The sequence below is a fragment of the Castor canadensis genome, chromosome 11, assembly GCF_047511655.1.
Source record: "Castor canadensis chromosome 11, mCasCan1.hap1v2, whole genome shotgun sequence".
Lineage (NCBI taxonomy): Eukaryota > Metazoa > Chordata > Mammalia > Rodentia > Castoridae > Castor > Castor canadensis.
In genome coordinates this window covers 83,734,487-83,755,672 of record NC_133396.1, presented here as the reverse complement: position 1 = coordinate 83,755,672, position 21,186 = coordinate 83,734,487, and the positions used below count along the sequence as shown (strand labels likewise).

General features: G+C 36.6%; 1 protein-coding gene across 3 annotated transcripts in view; it reads left to right on the top strand.

Moving 5' to 3' along the window:
• Tdrd5 (tudor domain containing 5) overlaps nucleotides 1-21,186 on the top strand; it is a 73,171-nt gene that overhangs the window by 33,363 nt on the left and 18,622 nt on the right. For all 3 annotated transcript variants that reach the window (XM_074047342.1, XM_074047343.1, XM_074047341.1), the window contains 8 exons: nucleotides 2,796-2,949; nucleotides 4,993-5,198; nucleotides 6,267-6,487; nucleotides 9,176-9,388; nucleotides 10,561-10,627; nucleotides 15,024-15,224; nucleotides 15,724-15,882; nucleotides 17,401-17,508. In XM_074047342.1, coding sequence (XP_073903443.1) covers nucleotides 2,796-2,949; nucleotides 4,993-5,198; nucleotides 6,267-6,487; nucleotides 9,176-9,388; nucleotides 10,561-10,627; nucleotides 15,024-15,224; nucleotides 15,724-15,882; nucleotides 17,401-17,508 — 1,329 coding nt within the window. The remainder of the gene's footprint in view (nucleotides 1-2,795; nucleotides 2,950-4,992; nucleotides 5,199-6,266; nucleotides 6,488-9,175; nucleotides 9,389-10,560; nucleotides 10,628-15,023; nucleotides 15,225-15,723; nucleotides 15,883-17,400; nucleotides 17,509-21,186) is intronic.

Sequence of the window (21,186 nt, the reverse complement as noted above, 5' to 3'; positions counted from 1 at the left end):
ATGGACAAATGAGACTGCATGAAATTAAAAGGCTTTTGCACAACAAAAGAAATGGTCTCTAAACTGAAGAGAACACCCACAGAGTGGGAGAAGATATTTGCTAGCTATATATTAGACTAAGGACTGATAACCAGAATATACTGGGAGCTCAAAAAACTAAATGCTCCCCAAATCAATGAACCTATAAAGAAACCAGCAACTGAACTAAACAGAACTTTTTCAAAGGATGAAATCCAGATGGCCAAAAAACACATAAAAAAATGCTTACCATCTCTGGCTATAATGGAAATACAAATCAAAACCACACTAAGATTCCACCTCACTCCTGTTAGAATATCTATCATCAAAAACACCACCACCAACAGATGTTGGCGAGAATGTGGGCAAAAAGGAACCCTCATACACTGCTGGTAGGAATGTAAGCTGGTACAACCACTCTGGAAAACAATATGGAGGCTTCTTAAAAAAACTAAACATAGCTCTGCCATATGATCCAGCAATCCCACTCCTGGGGATATACCCACAGGAATGCGACTCAGGTTATTCCAAAGGCACCTGCACACCCATGTTTATTGCAGCACAATTCACAATAGCCAAACTATGGAAACAGCCAAGATGCCTCACTACTGACAGATGGATTAAGAAAATACAGTATTTATGCACAATGGAATTTTACTCAGCCATGAAGAAGAATGGAACCTTGTCATTTGCAAGTAAATGTATGGAACTGGAGAACATCTTAAGTGAAGTTAGCCAGGCTCAGAAGGCCAAAAATCATATGTTCTCCCTCAAATGCGGGCTTTAGACCTAAAACAAATGCAGTGATTCCATTGGACATGGGTCATACGTTAAGGGGAGAACACATACAGGAGGAATAGGGAAAGATAGGAAACCCAAAACTTCAAAGTGTTTGATGTGCCCACTGTAGAGGAGCGAGTAAAGTAATCTTAAACTGACAGAGGTCACTATGTAGAGGTGACTGGGAAGCAGTGAAGAGGTCTGATAGAGATGAACCAGTTTGGGTTGTAATACACATGTGCAAGGAAGCAATACTAGGCATCTCTCTGTATAGCTATCCTTATCTCAAACTAGCAAAAACGCCATGTCTTTCTTATTATTGCTTATGTCTTCTCTTCAACAAAATTAGAGAAGAGGACAGAACAAGTTCTCCCTAGAAGCATGGGGAAAGAGAGGGGGCAGGGGACTGGGGGAGAGATGGCCCAAACAATGTATGCACATGTGAATAAATGAATAAATAAAAAAAGTCTTCCATCTGCAAAATCCAGACTGGGGGAAGCAAAATCATGTAATAGGATATGCACATATTTGTGAAGGCATAAATCTAAAATCTAAGGAAAAATAATATAGCTAAAGTGGATTGGGTGTGGGAAGGGAGCAAGGAGAGTGAGAGTAGAAACATCAGTTTCTTCATGGCTTATAGTTGGAAGTCAGTAAAACAAAGAAAAACAAAGGAATTGAGATAAAATACATCTGAGGTATCAGTGAACTGACTCAGTAGTCATAAGTCATACTTCAACTGTGATTCACTTATTGACATGGAATTATCTTGATATTAACTTTAAAAAGGATGTATGGGATCTTATGTTAAAAGCATGGCATTGAGATTCCATTTCACTCCAGTCAGACTGGCTATCTATCATACAGAAAAAAACAAATGCTGGTGAGGATGCTTGTAGCAGCACTATTCACAATAGCTAAACTATGGAATCAGCCTAGTTGTCTATCAACTGATAAATGGATAAAGAAAATGTGGTGTAGAAATACAATGAAGTATTTTCAGTCAAAAAGAATGAAATTATGTCATTTGAAGGAAAATGGATGGAACTGGAGAAATATGCCAGAATGAGAAAAACAAATATTGCATGTTCTCTCTCATGTATGGAATCTAAACCTAAAAAAACCAATGACCAAAGTGTAAAACGGGGACTTTTTCAGGGATAGGAACCAGCAGGAGGGGGAGGGCAAAAGGAGAGGATGTTGTGGGGTTATGATGGAAATACTTCATGCGCATGTTTGAAAATAGAATAATGAAACCCATCAAAACTTTTAAAATGGGGGAGGAAGAGAAGAAAGAGTAATAGAAGAGGTGAATTTGATTCAAGTACATTACATGCATGTAATGTACAGAAACATCACAGTGAAACTGCTTTGTACAGTTAATATATGCTAATAAAAGAATTTGAGCATTTTAATGGTAGGTCTTATTGACAAGGGCACACTTATCAGTTTACCATGCAGTTTAACCCCAAACTTGTATGGTATCCTATATATTGTCTCCTATCTTTAATTTGATATGACTTTTTCTTTTTTTTACCAACAAGGCAAGAAAAAGCATATACTTGGGTAACACACTGATAAATAACTGCCTGTTTATTCCAACTTCCAAGGTGGAAGCAGACATGTCCATTTTGCATGTTGAAAACAGTGAGTGTTCTTTCCCTGAAATTATAGAAATAATTCTTACTGTTTTGTATTTTGGAAGAATTTTGCTTTATAATCAGGTATCATTAAAAAAGAGATGTAAAAAGGGCCCCTAGCTTTTTCTTTCGTTTACTGTATGCTTTCAAAGGAACTTGACCTAGAGGTTAAAATGATGGACTGTTCATCTCGTTTTTTTTTTTTTTTATTATGCTTGTTCAGAAACAAGCCTTTACACTTGAGTTCACTAAATTTAGTTTGGTGAAATCCAAATTAAAGCATTGTCCAAGGGCATCTGTATATGTTACATTTCTGTTATACAATGTTGATTTCATGTCATTTCTTTTTTGTGACAGGTAATTTTTAAAGAGCAACTTTCACCAAAAAAATTGGGCTTCTTAAACATAACAGAACTTGTTGGAGCTCTGAGTGACATTCTCCGTGTTGAGTTCAGGGAAGGAGAGCGAGACTTGCTCGTGTTCGATGCTGAGCTGAAGCCTGTGCCACCTGGTGAGTCCAACCACACTGTGACGCGAACCTTATTGTTAATCGTCTTTCTAAGAACAGGGCAAAGAAAGCATTGGTTAGGCAAGAGTCATAGGAGCCACATCAACCCAGACGCCTGGTGTATTAGCCAGGAAATGTTTTGAATATAATGACCTCCTTCCTGGTGGTATTTATTATAGCAAGGTTTTCCTGTATTGTTATAAATAAACTAACTGAATTTTTAAATTTTATTTCCTTATTGGCCAGTTTTTTAAAATAATTCTGCAGAAAATTTTTCTGAACTGGTGGTCTGATAGTTCAATAGTTCTTAACTATGCATCAAAAGTTTCTTGCAAATACATGGAAATTCAGAATACATGAGCATGCATTAAGACACAGTGTTTTTATTTTTAATAACTATTTTATTTGGGGTATAGTTTTAGGTTTATAGAAAAGTTGCAAAGGCAATGCAGAGTTCCCATGTACCTTTCATCCAGTTTCCCCTAATGCTAACATTTTACATTCCCATGATACATTTATCAAAACTAAGAAATTAATATTGGTACCTCACTATTAAGTAAACTCCAGACTTTATTCTTATTTTGCCAGTTTTTCCATGAATGTCCTTTTCTATTATTGTGCCTGTTTCAAAATACCACAGTGCATTTAGGGCACTTGATTTTCTTTGTCCTTTTGGCGTAGTTTTACTTATTTTTTTGAAAATTTTGGGATTACTGCCGGTTCTCATGCAGCTGTGAGAAATAATAGTGACTCCACGTACCCTTCGCTCAGTTTCCTTACTGGCGACATTTTGCAAAACTCTTTCAATGATATGATAACTTACAAGGTTTTAGAAGCTTCTGTAGGTGCTTACATGGGCAGCTACCTCCAACATGTAAATATCTTCAATTTTTCTGATTATTAAAGTTACTCATGTTCATTTAAAAGTATTCAGACAGCATAGATGAGTAGAAAGTACAAAGTGAAAATTTCCTGTCATTTTTTATAACCTCCCAGGGATAATGCTGTTAGAATGCTTGTATAGCTTTCCAGATGTTTTTCAATGTATGTGTAAACATAGGTTAGATTTTTTAAATCACAAAAGCTTGTTTAAACCATTCCAATATTAATAGTTTTAGTGTGTATATTTCTGAACCTCTTCTATATAATATAGTTAATTACCACGCATATATATTTTTTTCTTATACAAAGCAGTACTATATAAGTACTGTGTAAGTCCTTGCTTTTTTGCCCCACCCCTACTAAGTCCTTGCTTTTTACACTTCAAATATTGTGGATGTTTTTCAAGTTCATTTTTAAAAACATATATATCATTCTTTTATGTAAATTATAATTCATTTAACAGTCTCCTATTGATGGACATTTAGGTTGTTTCCATTTTTTATCATATAAAATGATCATAAGTATTTTTTATTTCATTTTTGGGTAGTGCTGGGTTCAAACTCAGGACCTTAACATGCAAAGCAAGCACTCTACCACTGAGCTACATCCTCACCCCTGTGATAAGTATTTTTGTGCTTCTGTCTAAATGTACTTATGAGTTTACATCTTTAGGAGTTACTATGGTTATAGATCTTTCTAGAGTCTATTTTAATGTGCCAACTTCTTATAGTCATCATACACGTGTAAATTTGAGCAAAATATGTGATTGATTTGGGACTGCCCTAAGAATTAGGCTTCATATTATAGAATATTAAGTAGTCACATACACTATATGTTAAATAATAAATGTTCACTGCTTAATTAGAGCAAGAAATTAATTGAAATCAGGATGTTGAAAAACAAATCCATTCACCAAAGTTTTTTTTTTTTTTAAAAAAAAAGCCTTACCAGACAGCAAGCTCCCCTTACCCCAGTACAAAAAATTTTAGGATGTGTTGCACTCTAGAGCTTCCCTTGCATCTCTCCATAACTGAAAGGTCTGCAAGGACAGGTTCCAGTCCTCACTTGTCATTGTCTCCCCAGTGCCTGGCACACAGAAGGTGCTTAGTACAGAGTGCCTTTTATTGCAACAAATATGCATAGGTCTTCTGTTGGCTATCGCAGATGGGGCTGTTTCTTCAGTCAGAAATCCGTGGTTAGTTCAACCAGTTAAGAAAGTAGAAGCCAAAGCGTGGGTCTCCAGTCCCCCCAGAAATTCACTGTCTACTGCTGTCACGGAGCCTACGTGGGATTGCCTCTTGAAAAGCCGTAAAGAACCAGAACAGAAGATTTTCAAAAAGCCCAATTTGGTGGTAAAGCCTTTGCAACTGGTGAGTGAAGTTTAAAGACTTGGTACAATGGAGATTCAGCAGTGTGGAAAATACTAAAATTCCATTTTAGAAAAAAATCTTATTTTTAGATGTATCATTTCTTGGAAGAGATCAGTTCTTTTGTCCAAAGCCACCTTATGCAATGTTTCTTCTAGTTTTCAATTTTTTTAATACAGCTAGCTTTCCCTCACATGACATCACTGATTTTGTACCCTGTGTTGAAAGTGGAAAATCCTCAGAGGTGGTAGAGGGGATTGAGGAGGAGCTCTGCTCTGGCTCTGTGTCTTAACACCTGCCTCAATTTGCCTTTGCACCCACCCTTAGTTACTTGGTCTTTTTTTTTTCTCCTTCATTGCATCTTCACACATAACTCCTCCTTTTTGTGTTTTCATCTCCCATTACTTATTTTGTTGTTACTAAGGGCCCAGTTGTATATTCTTCACTGCCTAGCTTCTTGCATGGGATGAAAAAATTTTATTTGAGAGCCTGCTATATTTTCTGGAGGGTAATAGGAAGACCTAGGGGAAAGTAATGTTTTAGAATGAGACTGAAATTATGTTTTTGATTGGAAGACTAGGCTGAAATTTAACCCACTCCTTAAAGTTACCTTTGACTATTGGTAGGTTTGGGTAGGAAAAGAATCCACCTTACTTCATGAAGCCTAAATATTTGAAATCAAGCTGTTAATTTTGTATGGGGCATTTGCACAGCACTTCTTGGCTGTTTGTTTAATACCATAAAGGTAATATTCTCATATTTTAGTGTAAGTAAGAATCACTTGGCAAATTTTGTTTTTTGTGCTACTGGGGTTTTGAACTCAAGCCCTGTGCTGGCTTGTCAAGTGCTTTACCACTGAGCCATGTCTCCAGCATCACTTGGGGAATTTTTTAAAATGTGCAGTTGTGAGCTCCATTCTCAATTATTCTGAATCAGTAAATCTGGCTTGAGCCTAAGAATCTGTATTATTATAATTTCCCAGGCAAGGTAAGAAATGTCATGGGATTTGGAATGTCACCCAAGATTTATTATGATTTCTCTTTTCTTTTGTTTGTTTGTTTTTAACTGTAGCAAGTAGAGACAAATAAATCACAGCTCAACTTGGCAATAGCAAATCATGATATCCCACCAGATGCTGTGCAGGAAAAGAAGCTATGCAGACTTCCACCGTTGGATACCAGCACCCTTGTGGGGGTCTTTGTGGAGTACATCATCTCTCCCAGCCAGTTCTACATCCGCATCTACAGCAGGGATTCATCAGAGTTGCTTGAAGACATGATGATTGAAATGCGGTAGGAGTCTGTTGTCTTCTCGCTGTGATCACCTACTCAGCGGTTCTCAAACATTTTGAAAAAATTATGTAAGATGTGGACATTTTGGATCCTTTTAGATTTATTCACAAACAAAAATGTCTGATTTTTACCTTGGTGTCACAAGAATTACTTATTTTGTGTCATGCCATGTTCTTATACCCCAGAACACTGGGCAAAATGTAAATCACATGATAATCACTCAGTAAAAATATTATCGTATATCCTATTCCAGTACATCTATGAGACTTGGTACATGTTTTAAAGCAACTTGCTTTGCTCAAGTGATAGAGTGCCTGCCTTGTAAACATGAGGCCCTGAGATCAAGCCCCAGTACTGCGCTAAAAAAAAAAGACTGATTTAAAGCAGACTTAACCAGACTTACCATCTTTGTGACCTTGAAGTTATTTGGCTTCTTTGGGCCTAGTTGTCTTATCTCCAAAGTGGGGTAATTCCTAGTACCTACCACAGTCTGTGCAAATTCAGGTACTTAGATGTTAGCTCAAATGTTGGCTTGCTGTTAACAATACTACAACTGCTCAGTTTGGGGACATTGAGTCACTGGTAGTATAAGGTTAAGTAAAATGTGGTCTTTGCCTTGTGAACACACCATGTTTAGCTGGGAATATGATCAGGAATGAGTGGGATGTTGAAAGACCCAGTAATTCTGCCTGGGCAAGGATGTGGAAAGCTTCATAATAGATTGAGGACCATCACTAGCTCCAAGGTGAGCACTGACAAAGGGATGAGGGGTGTGCCTTGGGAAAAACAAATGGGGAAGTGGCATTAGTACTTTGGTGGTTGGAGGGACAGAGACAGGAAGACCAGGAAAGAGCTACATCATGAACCCATGGAAAGGATTCTGACTTACTCTATAGATAGTGAGGAGCCACTGAAGATTTCAGGAGAGGAATGACATAACAGTTTGTTTTTCAGAAGGATAACTTCAGTTGCAGTGTAGAAAATGGGTGGAGTGAAAAAGATCCATAAATAGGCAAGTCTTTGTGTGTATGTGTAAAAGAGAAGAGTAAAAAAGAGGAGACAAACTGAGTGAAATTAGGAAAGTAAAATCAAAGTGATTAAGACTAGGGGTGTGGCTTATGTGTAGAATGCCTGCCTGGCCATCATGAGGCCCTCAGTTCAAACCCCAGTACTACAAAAACAGAAAGAAAAGAAAATCGTCAGGTGACAAGAATGGGGTTAGGAAGAATAAGGAAGAGGAGGGGAATATGAGAACTGTTGGCTTAGAGACTGAGTAGGTTTGATCTAGGGTGAGAGACCTAGGTGTTTACACACAGTGCTTCTAAGGTGGGCACGAAAGTCACTTGGCAATGTGGAATAGTTAATATTCCTTAGGATCGATCGGGTTTAGTTACTATAACAGATATAACCATAGCAGCATCAAAGAAGACAAAGGTTTACTTCTTCTATAACAGTGCCAGTAGAAGTGATGTGGGCTAATATGGTAGCTCCATGGTGTTAGGGATGCAGGTGTTTTCTGTTTTGTCAGCCCAGATAATGAATTGCCCCATCCACATGGTTCTGGATGTCGCTCAGCAAACAACCACCAGGTCCTTCTGGCCAGTGGGAAGGAGAAAAGGAAGGTAGAAATTGTGGAACATGCCTTTTCTTTGAAAGATACAATCTGAAATTTTCATACTTTAATTTTTTTAAAGTTGTGATAAAATGCCCAATAATTTGCCATCATAATTGTGCACATTTTTTTCTTACATCTTGTTGACTAGAACTTTATATTCCCATAGCTGCCTATAGATCCTAGGAAATCTGATTAGCAACATACCCAGTTAAATGTGGGTGTCTTATTACTAAGAAAAAGCAGAGAATGGGTATTGGGGAACAACTAGCATGTCTTCCATAAAATTGTTAATACAAGTTTGAAGCTTGTTAATACAAGCAGAATCTTCTAGAGAGAATCAACAACTTATCAGTGGTGGTTATAGGAGTAAAAGTGGATAAGATGATGCACAGCAATAATAATATTTGAGCGCTTGTTGTACTTGGTCATTGCCCTAAATTTCCACATATTTTAACACAGGTTTTATTATTGCCCTCTTCTTCAACAATGAAGCACAGAAAGCTAACAACACACACCTTGTGAATGATGGAGTCAGGATTTGAACTGAGGTGTCTGGTTTCTAAGCTCTTACTTCCTAAAGATAAGGCCCCAAGGAACCCAAAATTTTAAGTTGATGCAGAGCTTATTAAGGGATAATTACTGATAAGGAACAAGTAGGACAGAATTGTGTCTTAGAAACCAAGAGTTTGAAAGAGGATAGGGCAATGAAGAAAGATAAGTATATTGAAGGCAGGGGAGAGAGGCTCTTGGATTTGAGAATTAACAGGTCATTGATTTTAAAAATGTCCATCTTAGGAAGTGGTGAGGAGTCAAGTTGGTCTATAGTCTCCTCATAGATTGTAAGGTAAGAAAATGAGTGTAACATTTTCATACTTTCTCCTTGAAGAAGTTTGTTCATAATGAGAAAGGATTCGGATAAGAAAAAAAAAAAAAGGACATTAAGTATTACGAAATCAGAAAAAGTTAGGATTTTTTTCTTTGCTTTTTGCCAAAAGTGCTGTTCTTGATACATCAATAAAAATGATCTTTTTTTTCCTTCCCTTTGGGCTTCTCTGTATTATGGAATCCTACAGGCGCTGTTATTCTAACCAGCTGGTTTCTGATCGATACATCATGCCAGAATATTTTATCCAACCAGGCCATCTCTGTTGTGTCAGGATTTCTGAGGATAAGTGGTGGTATCGGGTTATTATCCATCGAATCCTTGGGAAAAAGGAAGTTGAAGTGTTCTACCCAGACTTTGGAAATATTGGAACTGTTCAGAAGTCCTCCCTGAGGTTCCTCAAGTAAGTTGAATAAGAACAATGGATGATTAAATCTTGAGCCACAATATCGAAGCTCTGTGAGGCTGGGATCTCTTTTCCTTTTCTCTTCCCTTCCCTCCATCCTTCCTGCCTTTCCATTACCTCTTCTTAGTACAGACTTGGCAACTGGTGACTTAATTTCACAGATAGGTTATACCCCTTGTATCTTCTTTCACTTGACTGTGAATTTTAATGGACCATGAAAATAAATTTTAGTCTCTTGTTAAGAAAATGACTGGGCTGTGCTAACAGTGCATTTATGTAGCAGAAAAGTAGAATTTATTCCTGTTTTTATTGCATGGTTTGTTGTGGCAATATAGTCAGAGGAGAAACCAAGCGACACTTGGAGGAGTGGAGAATTCAGATTTTATTTTTTATGCCAGCGGGCTCAGACGTGTACCTGTGTCTGAGCCCTGAACAAAAGATTCACAGGATATTTAAAGGGCAGTGCAAGGCATCAGGTTACAAAGAATGTGCTTTCCCATCAATTGGGCTAGTAGTGGATTAGAGACCTAAGGTTTAGATTAGAACAGCAGGGGAGTCCTGCTTTGGAAAGTTTATTTACAAGTGGAGACAAAGGAATGCGGGAATGGGTGTTATCTCTGCATGGTGCCCTTCACCTGGATCCTGAACTTTTGCATGGCTCTAATGGGCAATTCCTCATGCTTTACAGCTCTGTCTGAGGTTACAGCTTTTAATTGACAGTTTACCATGTTTTACGACCCCATTTCAAGGCTATCTTCCTCTTTAGGTTCACATAGGCTTAATATGTTTTGTAGTTTTCTTAGATTGCTTTAAAGTACAAGGCATTAGTTTTTGTTTTGTTGATTTGTTTGTTTTTGTAGTGCTGGCGATTGACCCCAGGGCTTTCCACATGCTGGGAAGCACTCTACCACTTGAGCTTGACTCCCAGTGCCCCACTCTCAATTGTTTTGGACAGGGTCTTGCTGCTATCTTTGCCTATCTTTGAACTCATGCTCCTCCTTCCTCTGCCTTACAAGTTGCTGGGATTACATGTGTGAACCATCATGCCTGGGAAGGAATTAATTTTAAAACTTCTATATGAACAACATATCAAGAAATGGATTAGCGATTCCATAAAATGCAGTTTCAGCATATGGTTAAATATTCATATTTTTTATTTTCTACTACAGATGCTGTTACACAAAGCTTCCAGCCCAGGCTATCCCTTGTTCTTTGGCTTGGGTGAGACCAGTAGAGGTATGTTTGCTTGTCAGTAATTGACATTTGAATGTTTATTATGAGCCAAGAATGGTTTTGAATTCTCAGGACACAAATTAAAACATGGAACCAGCCCTCAGAAATATCATTGTATGTTGTATGGATACTTTGTTACTAGGTTTCCTGAACTACAAGAAGTGCTAACTAGAAGTTCTTCCAGCTCTAAAGGGAAATGAAGCTAGATAGTAATTGAGATCTACAGGAAGAAAGGAAGATTTGGGAAAATGGTTACTACGTGCGTAAATAAAAAAAGAGTATATAAAAAAAGAGTTTTTATATACTCTGAATTTCTTTAAGAGACATAAAACTTTTAAAAGTAAAATCATGACATTGTAAATGAATATAATAAATGAATAAAAAAAAAGATTTGGTGAAATGGAAGGTAAAGAAAAGGGGCCAGTAGGAAACTTCCAGCTTCAGAGACAGTGTTAATGGCATTGCTGAAAGTGAGTTTGGTCGTATTTGCTCCCTTTATTGTACAATAGGGAAAATGAAACCTAGAGAAAAAACGTTCTCAAGGCTACACAGTAAATTAGGAGCAGAATTTGGCCTAAGACCAAAGTCTCCTGCCTCTCTCCTTATGTGTATCTTATTCCATTACTATATGGTATTTTGGAAAGCTCCTGGCTGAGCAATAATTATGGTTCCTTTGTTGGTTCTGTGTAGGTGGTATTGGCATTTCCTAGGCTCCCCTTTTCATATTCCTCTGCCTAATTGGGGCCCCTTTTACTCTTCAAGAACTGTTAGTCATTTCCTGACAAGTGTCATAGGTCATTTATTGGCTCCTTATTGGGGAGGAGGCAAAGATGCTCCCATCCTAGTATCCCTTAACGCTAACTCACTTCCTCAGGAAATTTTTACCCATGTGTCCTTTTGCTGTTTCCATAGCATATCCTAAGGAAATGATCAGAATTCACCATTTTTCCCCCTCAGGGTGAAAGACAGGCAAGTGACCTCTATCTGGGGGTATTCTAGAGTTACTCTTTCACTGTTAAAAAGCCAAGTGGTATTAAAAGGCAATTCAAATCTCAGCAAACAGTCAAGGAGATGATTTGGGGTAGAGAGAAGTGGGGTGGGTAATTCCTTGGCTCTGATATTTTATAAAATATCTTTTGTTTTCAGAAAGGCAATTGTCAGCTGTTAAAGTTGTTTGAAGTAGAAAAAAAAGTAAAATCATGACATTTATTTATTTTGGAATATACTTTATATGTGATACTTGCTTTATGAATTATGACTAATAAATGTTTAATATTTTGTTGAATAACTTTTGCCACTGAAACACAAAAATTTGTAGAGTATTTGTAGAATTTTTTCTTTTTCTTCTTGAGATTATTTTGTTGTTATATTTCTAAGAAATGTGTTCATTTTACTTAAAAGTTTAAATCTCATTGGCATAAATTGTTCCTAATATCCCCTTGTCTTTTGTTTGTGTGTTTGTTTATTTATTTGAGACAGGATCTGTAGCTCAGGCTGGTGTGGAACTTGGCGATCCTTCAGCCAGAGCTTCCTCTGAGAGATGGCATTTCAGGTGTGCATCTCCACACCTGGCTCCTTTTCTCCTCTCTAGATGGTCCATTGGAGCACTTTTGATGTCAACATCTGTAACATCCAGAATATTACTTATTTGTAGCTTCTCTCATTTTTCATGATCTGAAGAGAAAGATATTTGCCGTTTTGATTAGCTTTTTCAAAAGACCAAGTTTTGCTTTTCTTAATCCTCTGTACTAGAAAGCTTCTTTCCTTAGCGTTCTTTCTTTGAGTTTGCTCTTCTTTAACCTCTGGATATGGAAGCCTAGGTTATTCTTTTGGTGGATGTCATCAATTTTATGTGTGTTGGCTTTATTGTTTAGTTAAAATATTTTCTTCTTTTCGTTTTGCTTTTGTGTTTGACTCATGGGTAATGTAGAAGTGTCTTAGTTTATAAACATTTTTCTAACCTTTTTATTACTGATTTCTAGTTTAAATTCACTGTGGTCAGAGATAACTCTTTGGATAATATCAGCCCTTTGAAACATGATAGTCACTTTTTGAAATTGTCATATGTGTTTGGGAAGTGTACATTCTGCAGATGTGTGTGATTTTCAGATATGTCCTTAAAGTCAATTTATTGTGTGATACTTACCTTTCTGAATTTTATGTGTTTCTTTTTTAATTATTAAAATAAAGTGTGAGTTTTTTTCTATGATTGTTATTTTGCCTGTTTCTTCCTATGGTTCAGTCAGTTTTTGTTTTGTATACATTCAAGTTATGTTATTACTGTGTTGTTATTAGATACACATATAATAGCAAATTTGTTGTCTGTCTGGTGAACTGAATGTTTATCGTTATGAAGTTAACCTCTTCATTCCTATGAATGCTTTCTGCTTTGAAACCTCTTTTGATATTAATATAACTCTGTGACTTGCCATTTAGTTAATACTTTTCTGGTGTCTTTTTAAACTGTCATTCCACTTTCTATATCCTTACATTTTAGATATGTCTTCTGTGAATTGCATAGATATTTTTTAATCCAGGCTAATACCTCTTGTCTTTCAGTTGGACCATTTATTATACCTGTAACTTTTTTTTTCTTTTTGGTGGGACTGGGGTTTGAACTAAGAGCTTCGTGTCACAAAGCAGCCACTCTACCGTGTGAGCCACACCTCCAGTCCTGGACCATTTATTATAACAGCTTATATTTCTGGGTTTAAATCTCATTCTTTGTTTGATAGACTCTATGGCCTACCCTTTCTTTTTCTCAACTTGCATGCCTTATTTTGAAGAGACTTTCAAAAATCATTCTAGGGTGAGGGGCGTGGCTCAAGTGGTAGAGCACCTCCCAAGCAAGCACAAAGCCCCGAGTTCAAACTCTGGTACTGGGCTGGCGGAGTGGCTCAAGTGGTAGAGTGCCTGCCTAACAAGTGTGAGACCCTGAGTTCAAACCCCAGTACCACCAAAAAAAAAAAAAAATAGGAATTTCAAACTCTGGTACTGCCAAAAAAAAAAAAAATCATTCCACATTCTACTAAATAGTACCCTGTATTACTTTAATAATTACTTTCGGAAATAACAACAAAAAATGTGTATAACAATGCAAAGGCATTAGAGCACTTTAACTTCTTTAACTCCTCTTCTGACCTGTTTCGTTGTGTAATGTTATCATTTTAAACTCTTAAGAAATTGACTGCTTAAAATGATAATATCCATTTAGATTTAATTAGATATTTCTCAGCTCTTCATCCATTCTTACCAAACTCTTTGGGGGCAGTTTGCTTGTATTTGAACAGCATCTTTTAGGATTTTATTTAGTGATGATCAGGTAAAGGCAAATGTAGCGATTCTTTTACCTGAACATATCATTATTTTGAAGTTCAGTTTTTTGGCGTTGGGATTGAACCTTGTGTGTGCGAAGCATGTTCTTTACCACTGAGCTACACCCCCAACTGCTCTATTTACTTTTGCAAAATACATTTGCTGGGCGTGGAGTTCTTAGTTAGCAATTAATATCTTTAGCACACTGAAGAGGTTATTACTAGCTTCTGGTTTTCCTTGACATTTTTTGGAGTAGTCAGCTGTCAGACAAATGGATATTCCTTTGAAACTGAGAGGATTCACGTTTGCTTCTGCCAGATGCCTAAGACTTGTACAAGTCTGAAGCCATGTCAATTTAAATTAACATCTTGAGAATTTGTGGACCACTCTGGTGATGTGAAAATTGAGCGCAAATCCTTAGGAAGGCTGGTTTCTTTCTTCCCCTTCCCCTGAGAGTGTATCCTACAGAACTTAGCTTAGGGAAGGAAAGTACTCTGGCTTTGGTATCTGTCCCCTTTGATCTTTCAAGCCATCCAAACCAAAGTTTAGATTTGCCTGAATTACCAGGTACCCTTAAGACAAAAATAGATCTCCCTTTCCCTTCAATTTGGGCCTAATAATTGATCATTTCGTACCAGCTTGTCAGGTTTTTTTTGGCGGGGGAGGATAGTATTGGGGTTTGAACTCAAAGCCTCATGCTAGCGTGCTTACACAGGCACTCTACCACTTGAACTATGATCTAGCCCTAGCTCATCAGTTCTTTGATATTTGGAGAAATATTAAAAATACTATTTTACCTAGACTTTTTAACTTTTTTCCTGTGGGAGGGTTGGTCTAATAATTCTACTCACTGTTCTGAAAATGGGAGTTTGTCATTAGATAATTATTTACATTTCTTCCATAGTCACAGTTTTCTCTGTTCTGATTTTCTCATTCCCAAGTCCTAACTATCCATGTGTTATTGTAGTTATTTTATGGTCTTATTTTTCCACTTAACGCTCTAGTTCATCAGTACTTCATTTTTGTATGATTACTATAGTTCATGTTTAAATCTGTCACCTAAATCTCCTATCTTGATTTTCAGGAACACTGGACATCCAGAGCTATTTTGCAGTTCCAGAAGTTGTGTGGATTGAAGCCGTTGGTGGGGGTGGTGGATGAATATATAGATGGAATCCTTAACGTTTTTCTGTGTGACACCTCATCAAATGAAGACGTCTATTTCCACCACGTCTTGAGAACAGAGGGCCATGCTATTATTTGCCGAGAAAATGTCCCTTCCAAGGTGGAGCAGTCTGCACGGATTTTTAACATATTTTGTTTAATCCTGACACTTCAAGATATAATTCTGTATTCTTTTCCTCTCAGAAGCATCCATTAGATTTTTGACTCCTTAATCCAGAGCTCACTTTTAGTTTTCAGATGACCATAAAAAAAAAAAACAACAAACATTTGGCTAATTGTCTTTTAGAATGTAAATATTTTTATTTAAAATAAATAATTGAATATTCTCTCTTACCCCAAAGTACTTAGTTACCTAAGGTCATCTTAAAGAAAAACAACACTCTTTATTTTGCAATTATTGATAGTGATACTAATAACAATCTCTCCTTATATTAGTATTAATTTTTATAAGTAAAAGTGTATGTCAATATAGAGAAACTTTTTAACTACTAGAGTTTAGAAGATAATGTACTTCCACAGCATTTGGAAGTTATGAAGTGCTAACCTTTTCACCCTTGATTATGTAATTAAATACTTCTTCCTTCCCTTTTTGATCCTAGGGTTTCAGAAACCTAAACCCTTTAGCTTTATACACTGAATCCAGTGGAGCGCCAGATGATGCAGCCCTGACGGAACTAGGTTATCCTTCCAAGCAGCACTACTTAAATGAAGACCGGGAGATAAGTCCACAGGCCAAAGAGAGTGCATTACATACTCTGGTAAGGGGGGTTTGCAAATATCGTTGGAATTCCTTTCGTTAACGATAGCTATCCCCATTTGATAGATGAGGGAACTGAGGCTTTCTAGACTTAGGAAAGTTTGGAAATTTTGCACAGTGATTGTAAGAATTACCTTTCTGTCATCTTTTGCTGGTTTAAACCTTTGTATTAGTTCTGCTTCTTTTGTATTAGTTTCTGCTTTGTTTGTGTACTTGTGACTTCCCTTAACTTTCCATCCTCCTGTCTCTGCCACCTGAGTAGCAGGTTCTAGCACACACCAGCTTATTTCTTTCTTTTTAATTTTTAAAAATTTTTGGTGGAACCAGGGTTTGAACTCAGGGCCTTGTACTTGCTAGCTTGCTCTCCCACCTGAGTCATACCCTCGGCACCCCAACTTGTTTTTTGAATAAACATATCTTCTGAGTCTGGTGCTCTCACAACAAGAGACAATAGGATGATTGAGGGCCAAAAATGTTTTGACTCTTGCTACAAGGCTTTGTACTTTCTTTAAAGAAAATTAAATGTGAACTCATTCTTTTGTTTAATATGTATTATATATGTCTCATAGAGTTGATTTTCAGATGATGTTTACTAATTGCTAGAAAAGATAAAAAGTCAAAGCCGTTTCGAATGCTAAGATATTAACTGGTTATCAAACATGGTAGCCCACACCTGTAATCCCAGCAGTTGGAAGGGTAAGGTATGAGTTTCATGAGTTCAAGGCCAGCCTATGCTATGTACAAATAGGAATGTTTCCTGCTGAATGTTCAAAACAGTTGAAGGATTTTAGGTTTCCAGTTAATGTTAATATTAACTGGACTTATTTGACCATAACAAGCCTGAATTTTACTTACTCATTATTACTGGATTAGAAGAATTATATTTCCTCATTCTTAAATAGTGAATTGAATTCAACTTTTAACATTTTTAGAATATGTTATCATCATCATCATCTGTTGGATGTCCTCAAATAATCCTAGAAATGAAATAAGAAAGATCATCCTTTCTGCAAGAAAAGTCTCTTCAAAAGTGTCCTATCCCACCTTAAGTATCTTAATGGTTGTGTTATCTCCTTCATTGCATCTTCTCAGACATCCTCCTCCCTCAGTAATATTTTAGACATCTCTCTATAGTGGCTCTACTCAGAAGACTGCATTGTGATTATCTGATTATGTGTTTCCCCACTTATTTTTAGTTCCTTTAGAGGTGGAACCTGTTGCATTCTTCTCTGTATCCACAAGCTATCCTGTAGACATTTGCTAATAGGCACTCAAAAATACTTGTTACTTGAAATAGTTTAGCAGAATGGGAAGACCTGCAGTCATGGATTAAGTTAGAAAGTAGAGTAGCATTTTTATGAACTATAGTGCATATAGTGAAAACTTTCTACCACAATCTGTATACATGTAGATTTTTGAAACAGCATTAATACAGAAAATAAAATACTCTCACTTTCATATCTACTAGCAAGATATTAATGATGAAAAGTCTTTAAGTCACCTTAAATCTGTGTCAAAGGACCTATTAAAGGATTCTGAATTCAGTCCATTGAAAACCCACAAGAGCTGTGAAGAATATCACAAGTGGTCCATCCCGGAGCCAAAGGAACTGAAGGAAGAAAATGAGGTAAGAGAAGGAAAGATAGGGTTCTGGTTTTGAAAAATGTAATTAATATAATTCATAAATGAAGAGGATGGGAATAAAAAGCTCTTCAATCCCACTACTTTTGTTGTCATGCAGCATCTCTCATAGATGAGTTACAAATCCTTCAGCAGTCACCAAGACCAAAGCTGTAGCTTAGTCACGTAGAAGAGTGACTTCAGTGCGGAGGTGACTATCTCAGAGCTTTGGGCCATCGTTAAGGACTGCAACAGTGGTTTGAAATTAGCACTCAGAAACAGTATTAGGAGAACCCCATCAGGAAGAATGTTTATAACTGTTTTGAAGGGCATATTTTATTTTTACTTTAATGAAATGTTTATGTCTCCTGCTACTCCTTCATTTCCTGTTCCCAGAAAAAAAAATCATATTCTTTAAAAAGCTGCTTCTGGAATTTACCTGTGTTCTCTCATTAAGTAATATTCTTGTTATTATTTTGGACTGTCTTTTCACTCACCAAAAAGCATTCAAATTGTTTTCCAATTTGGGGTTAATTATTAATAGAGCCTTTACAATTATTTGTGTACAGGTTTTGTGCAAACATAAGCTTCATGTGTATAGAAGAAAGAGTGTAGGAGTGGGATCACTGGATCCTGTGGCACTCTTTTGTCACACTAGGTTGTACCCTTTTGCATTCCCTCCAGCAGTGTCTGAGTGTCATTGCTCCACATCCTTGCAGCACTTGGCCCTGCCATTCTACTAGGGGTGTGGTTGCTTCACAGCAAGGTTTCAGTGTTCATTTCCCTGGTGACTAAAGGCACTGAGCATCTCTTCTTGTGCTTACTGGCCATCCATAAATAGTCCTCGGTAAAATGTCTATCCACATCTTTCCCCATTTTTTAATTGAGTCATTTGTTTCTTACCGTTTTAAGAGGCTTTTTTTCCCTGAACATTTCTTTTTTTATTCTCTTTTTATTTTATCATTTTTACATATACTTAAATGTGTTTACATTGTTTGTGCCACATCTCCCTCTTCCCCCCAATACCCGCCTCTTCCAGGAAGAACCTGTTCCACCCTCTTCTCCAATTTTGTTGAAGAGAAAACAGATAGCTATACAGAGAGATTTCTAGCATTGCTTTCATGCACTTGTGTATTGCAACCCACATTGGTTCACTTCTATCCGACCTCTTCGCTACTTCCTGGTCCCCTTCCCATAGTGGCTTCTAGCTTTTAAAAATATATTCAGGATACTAGTCCTTTGTCAGATACATGATTTTCAAATGTGTTCTCTTGGGTGTAGCATATCTTTTCATTCTCTTAATGGTGTCTTTCTTATAGCAAAGTTTTTAATTTTGAGAAAGTCCAGTGTGTCAACTTTTTTTCTATTATGAGCAATGTTTTCCATGTCAAGAAATCTTGAGTTAATTTTAGTACAATGTGTAAGGTTTAGGACAGGGCTCATTTTGTTGCATATGGATACCCAAGTGCTCTGGTACCATTTGTTGAGAAGATGAATCTGTTTCCATTGAATTGTTTCTGAAGTTGTTCATTTTCTATGGGTCTGTTGCTAGACTCTGTATTCTGCTGCACTGATCTTTGTATCTGGATCTTTATCAATGCCAAGTTCCTTCTTTCCACGTAGACTTTAGAATCAGTTTGTCTGTATCTGGGATTTCAATCAGAATTGTTAAATTTGATGAAAGTTGATATTTTTAATCTGTGTAAACATAGTATGCAACTTCTGTTTAGCTTAAGTTCCCTTTTATTTCTTTACCAACCTGTTATAATTTTCTTTATTGAGAAACTGGACAAATTCATTTAGCTCTACACCTAAGAATTTCATTTATTTTGAAGCTTTTTCTGTCTGTCTTTGTGAGGGAATTTGATCTGTAATTTTCTTGTCCTTGTCTGGTTTTTGTACCAGCATACTTCTGGTCTCTTAAAACAAGTATGGAAGTATTGCTTCCTTTTCTGTTTTCTGGAAAAGATTATGTAGAATGATTTCACTTTTATGTTTTGTTTTTAATGGACCTTTACTTCTAAATTTTTAATTAACAGGTAAAATTTCTATGTATGATGTACAACATGATATGCGTATAGATTGTGGAATGGCTAAATCATGCTATTTAATGTATTCATTACTTCATGGACTTACTTTTTGTGGTGAGGCTACTTAAAATCTATTTCTTTAAAAAATCTATGTCGTATACAACAGTATTTAATTCTGTTGTTATTAATTGTGGCCACCATGCAGAAAGTAGATTTTTTGGACTTCTTCCCCTTGTCTACTGAAACCTTGTGTCCTTTGACCAACATCATCACCACAGCCCCCTGTCATCCTGTGGTGACCACCATTTCACTCTGCTTCTAGGAGTTCACTTTTCTTTAGATTCCACAGGGGTGATTGTGTGTGTGTGTGTGTGTGTGTGTGTGTGTGTGTGTGTGTGTGTGTGTGTGTGTGTGTGTGTTCTGTGCCTGGCTTAGTTCACTTAACAAAATGGCCTCCAAGTTTATCCATTTTGTCATAAATGACCAGATTTTCTTCTGTTATAAAGCTGTTCTGAATTTTATTTGTATATTTATCTGTTGGTGGACACTTAGATTAATTCTGCATTTTAGCCATTCATGAATAATTTGCAATAAATAATTCATTCATGAATAATTTGTCTAGATATTTCTTAGACATATTCATTTCCTTTGGGTGCATATATGCCCATTAGTGGGACTGCTGAATCATATGGCAGTTTTGCTTTTAATTTTTTGAGGAACCTTGCCATACTGTTTTCCATAATGGCTGTATTATTTTATTTTCCCAACAGTGTGCAAGGGTTCTCTTTTCTCCACATCTTCGGGCAACACCTGTTATCTTTTGTCATTTTGAAATAGTCATTCTAACTGGTATTGAGATGATAGGTCTTTGTAGTTTTAATTTGCATTTCCCTGATGATTAGTGATGTTGAACATTTTTTCATATACCTGTTGGACTTTTTGTATATCTTTTGAAAAATATCTGTTCAAATCCTTTACCCATTTTTAAAATTGGGTTTTCTTACTATTGAGTTGCTTGTTTCTTACGTATTTTGAATATTAACCCCTTGCTACATGTATGATTTACAGATACATTCTCCCATTCCATAAGTTGTCTCTTCAGTCTGTTATCATTGCCTTTGCTTTGTAGAAGTTTTTTGTTTGATGTAATCCCATTTACCGATTTTCACTTTTGTTGCCTGTACTGTTGGGGTTGTACAGAATCATTGCAAGACCAATGGCCTTGAGCTTTTCCTCTATGTGTTCTAGTAGTGCTATGGTTTCAGTTCTCACTTTTAAGTCTTTCATCAATTTTGAATTGATATTTATATAGGATTAGGTGAGGGTCTAATTTCATTCTTCTGCATGTAGATAGCCAGTTTTCTCAATACTATCTATTGAAGAGACTGTCCAATCTCTCATTGTGTGTCTTAGCCTCTTTGTTGAAAATCAATTGACTGTAAATGCATGAATTTATTTTTGGATTCTGTAGTCTGTTCCATTCATTTGTGTGTCTGTTTTATGTTTCAGCTATTCTGAATAAATACGGAGTAAGTTTATCTGGGTATACAAAAATTCTTTGCTGGAATTTTCATAGGTATTGCATTAAACTGGTTAATTTTGAGGAGAATAGATGATCTTTATTATGTTGAGTTCTATTATATGAAAGTTGTATA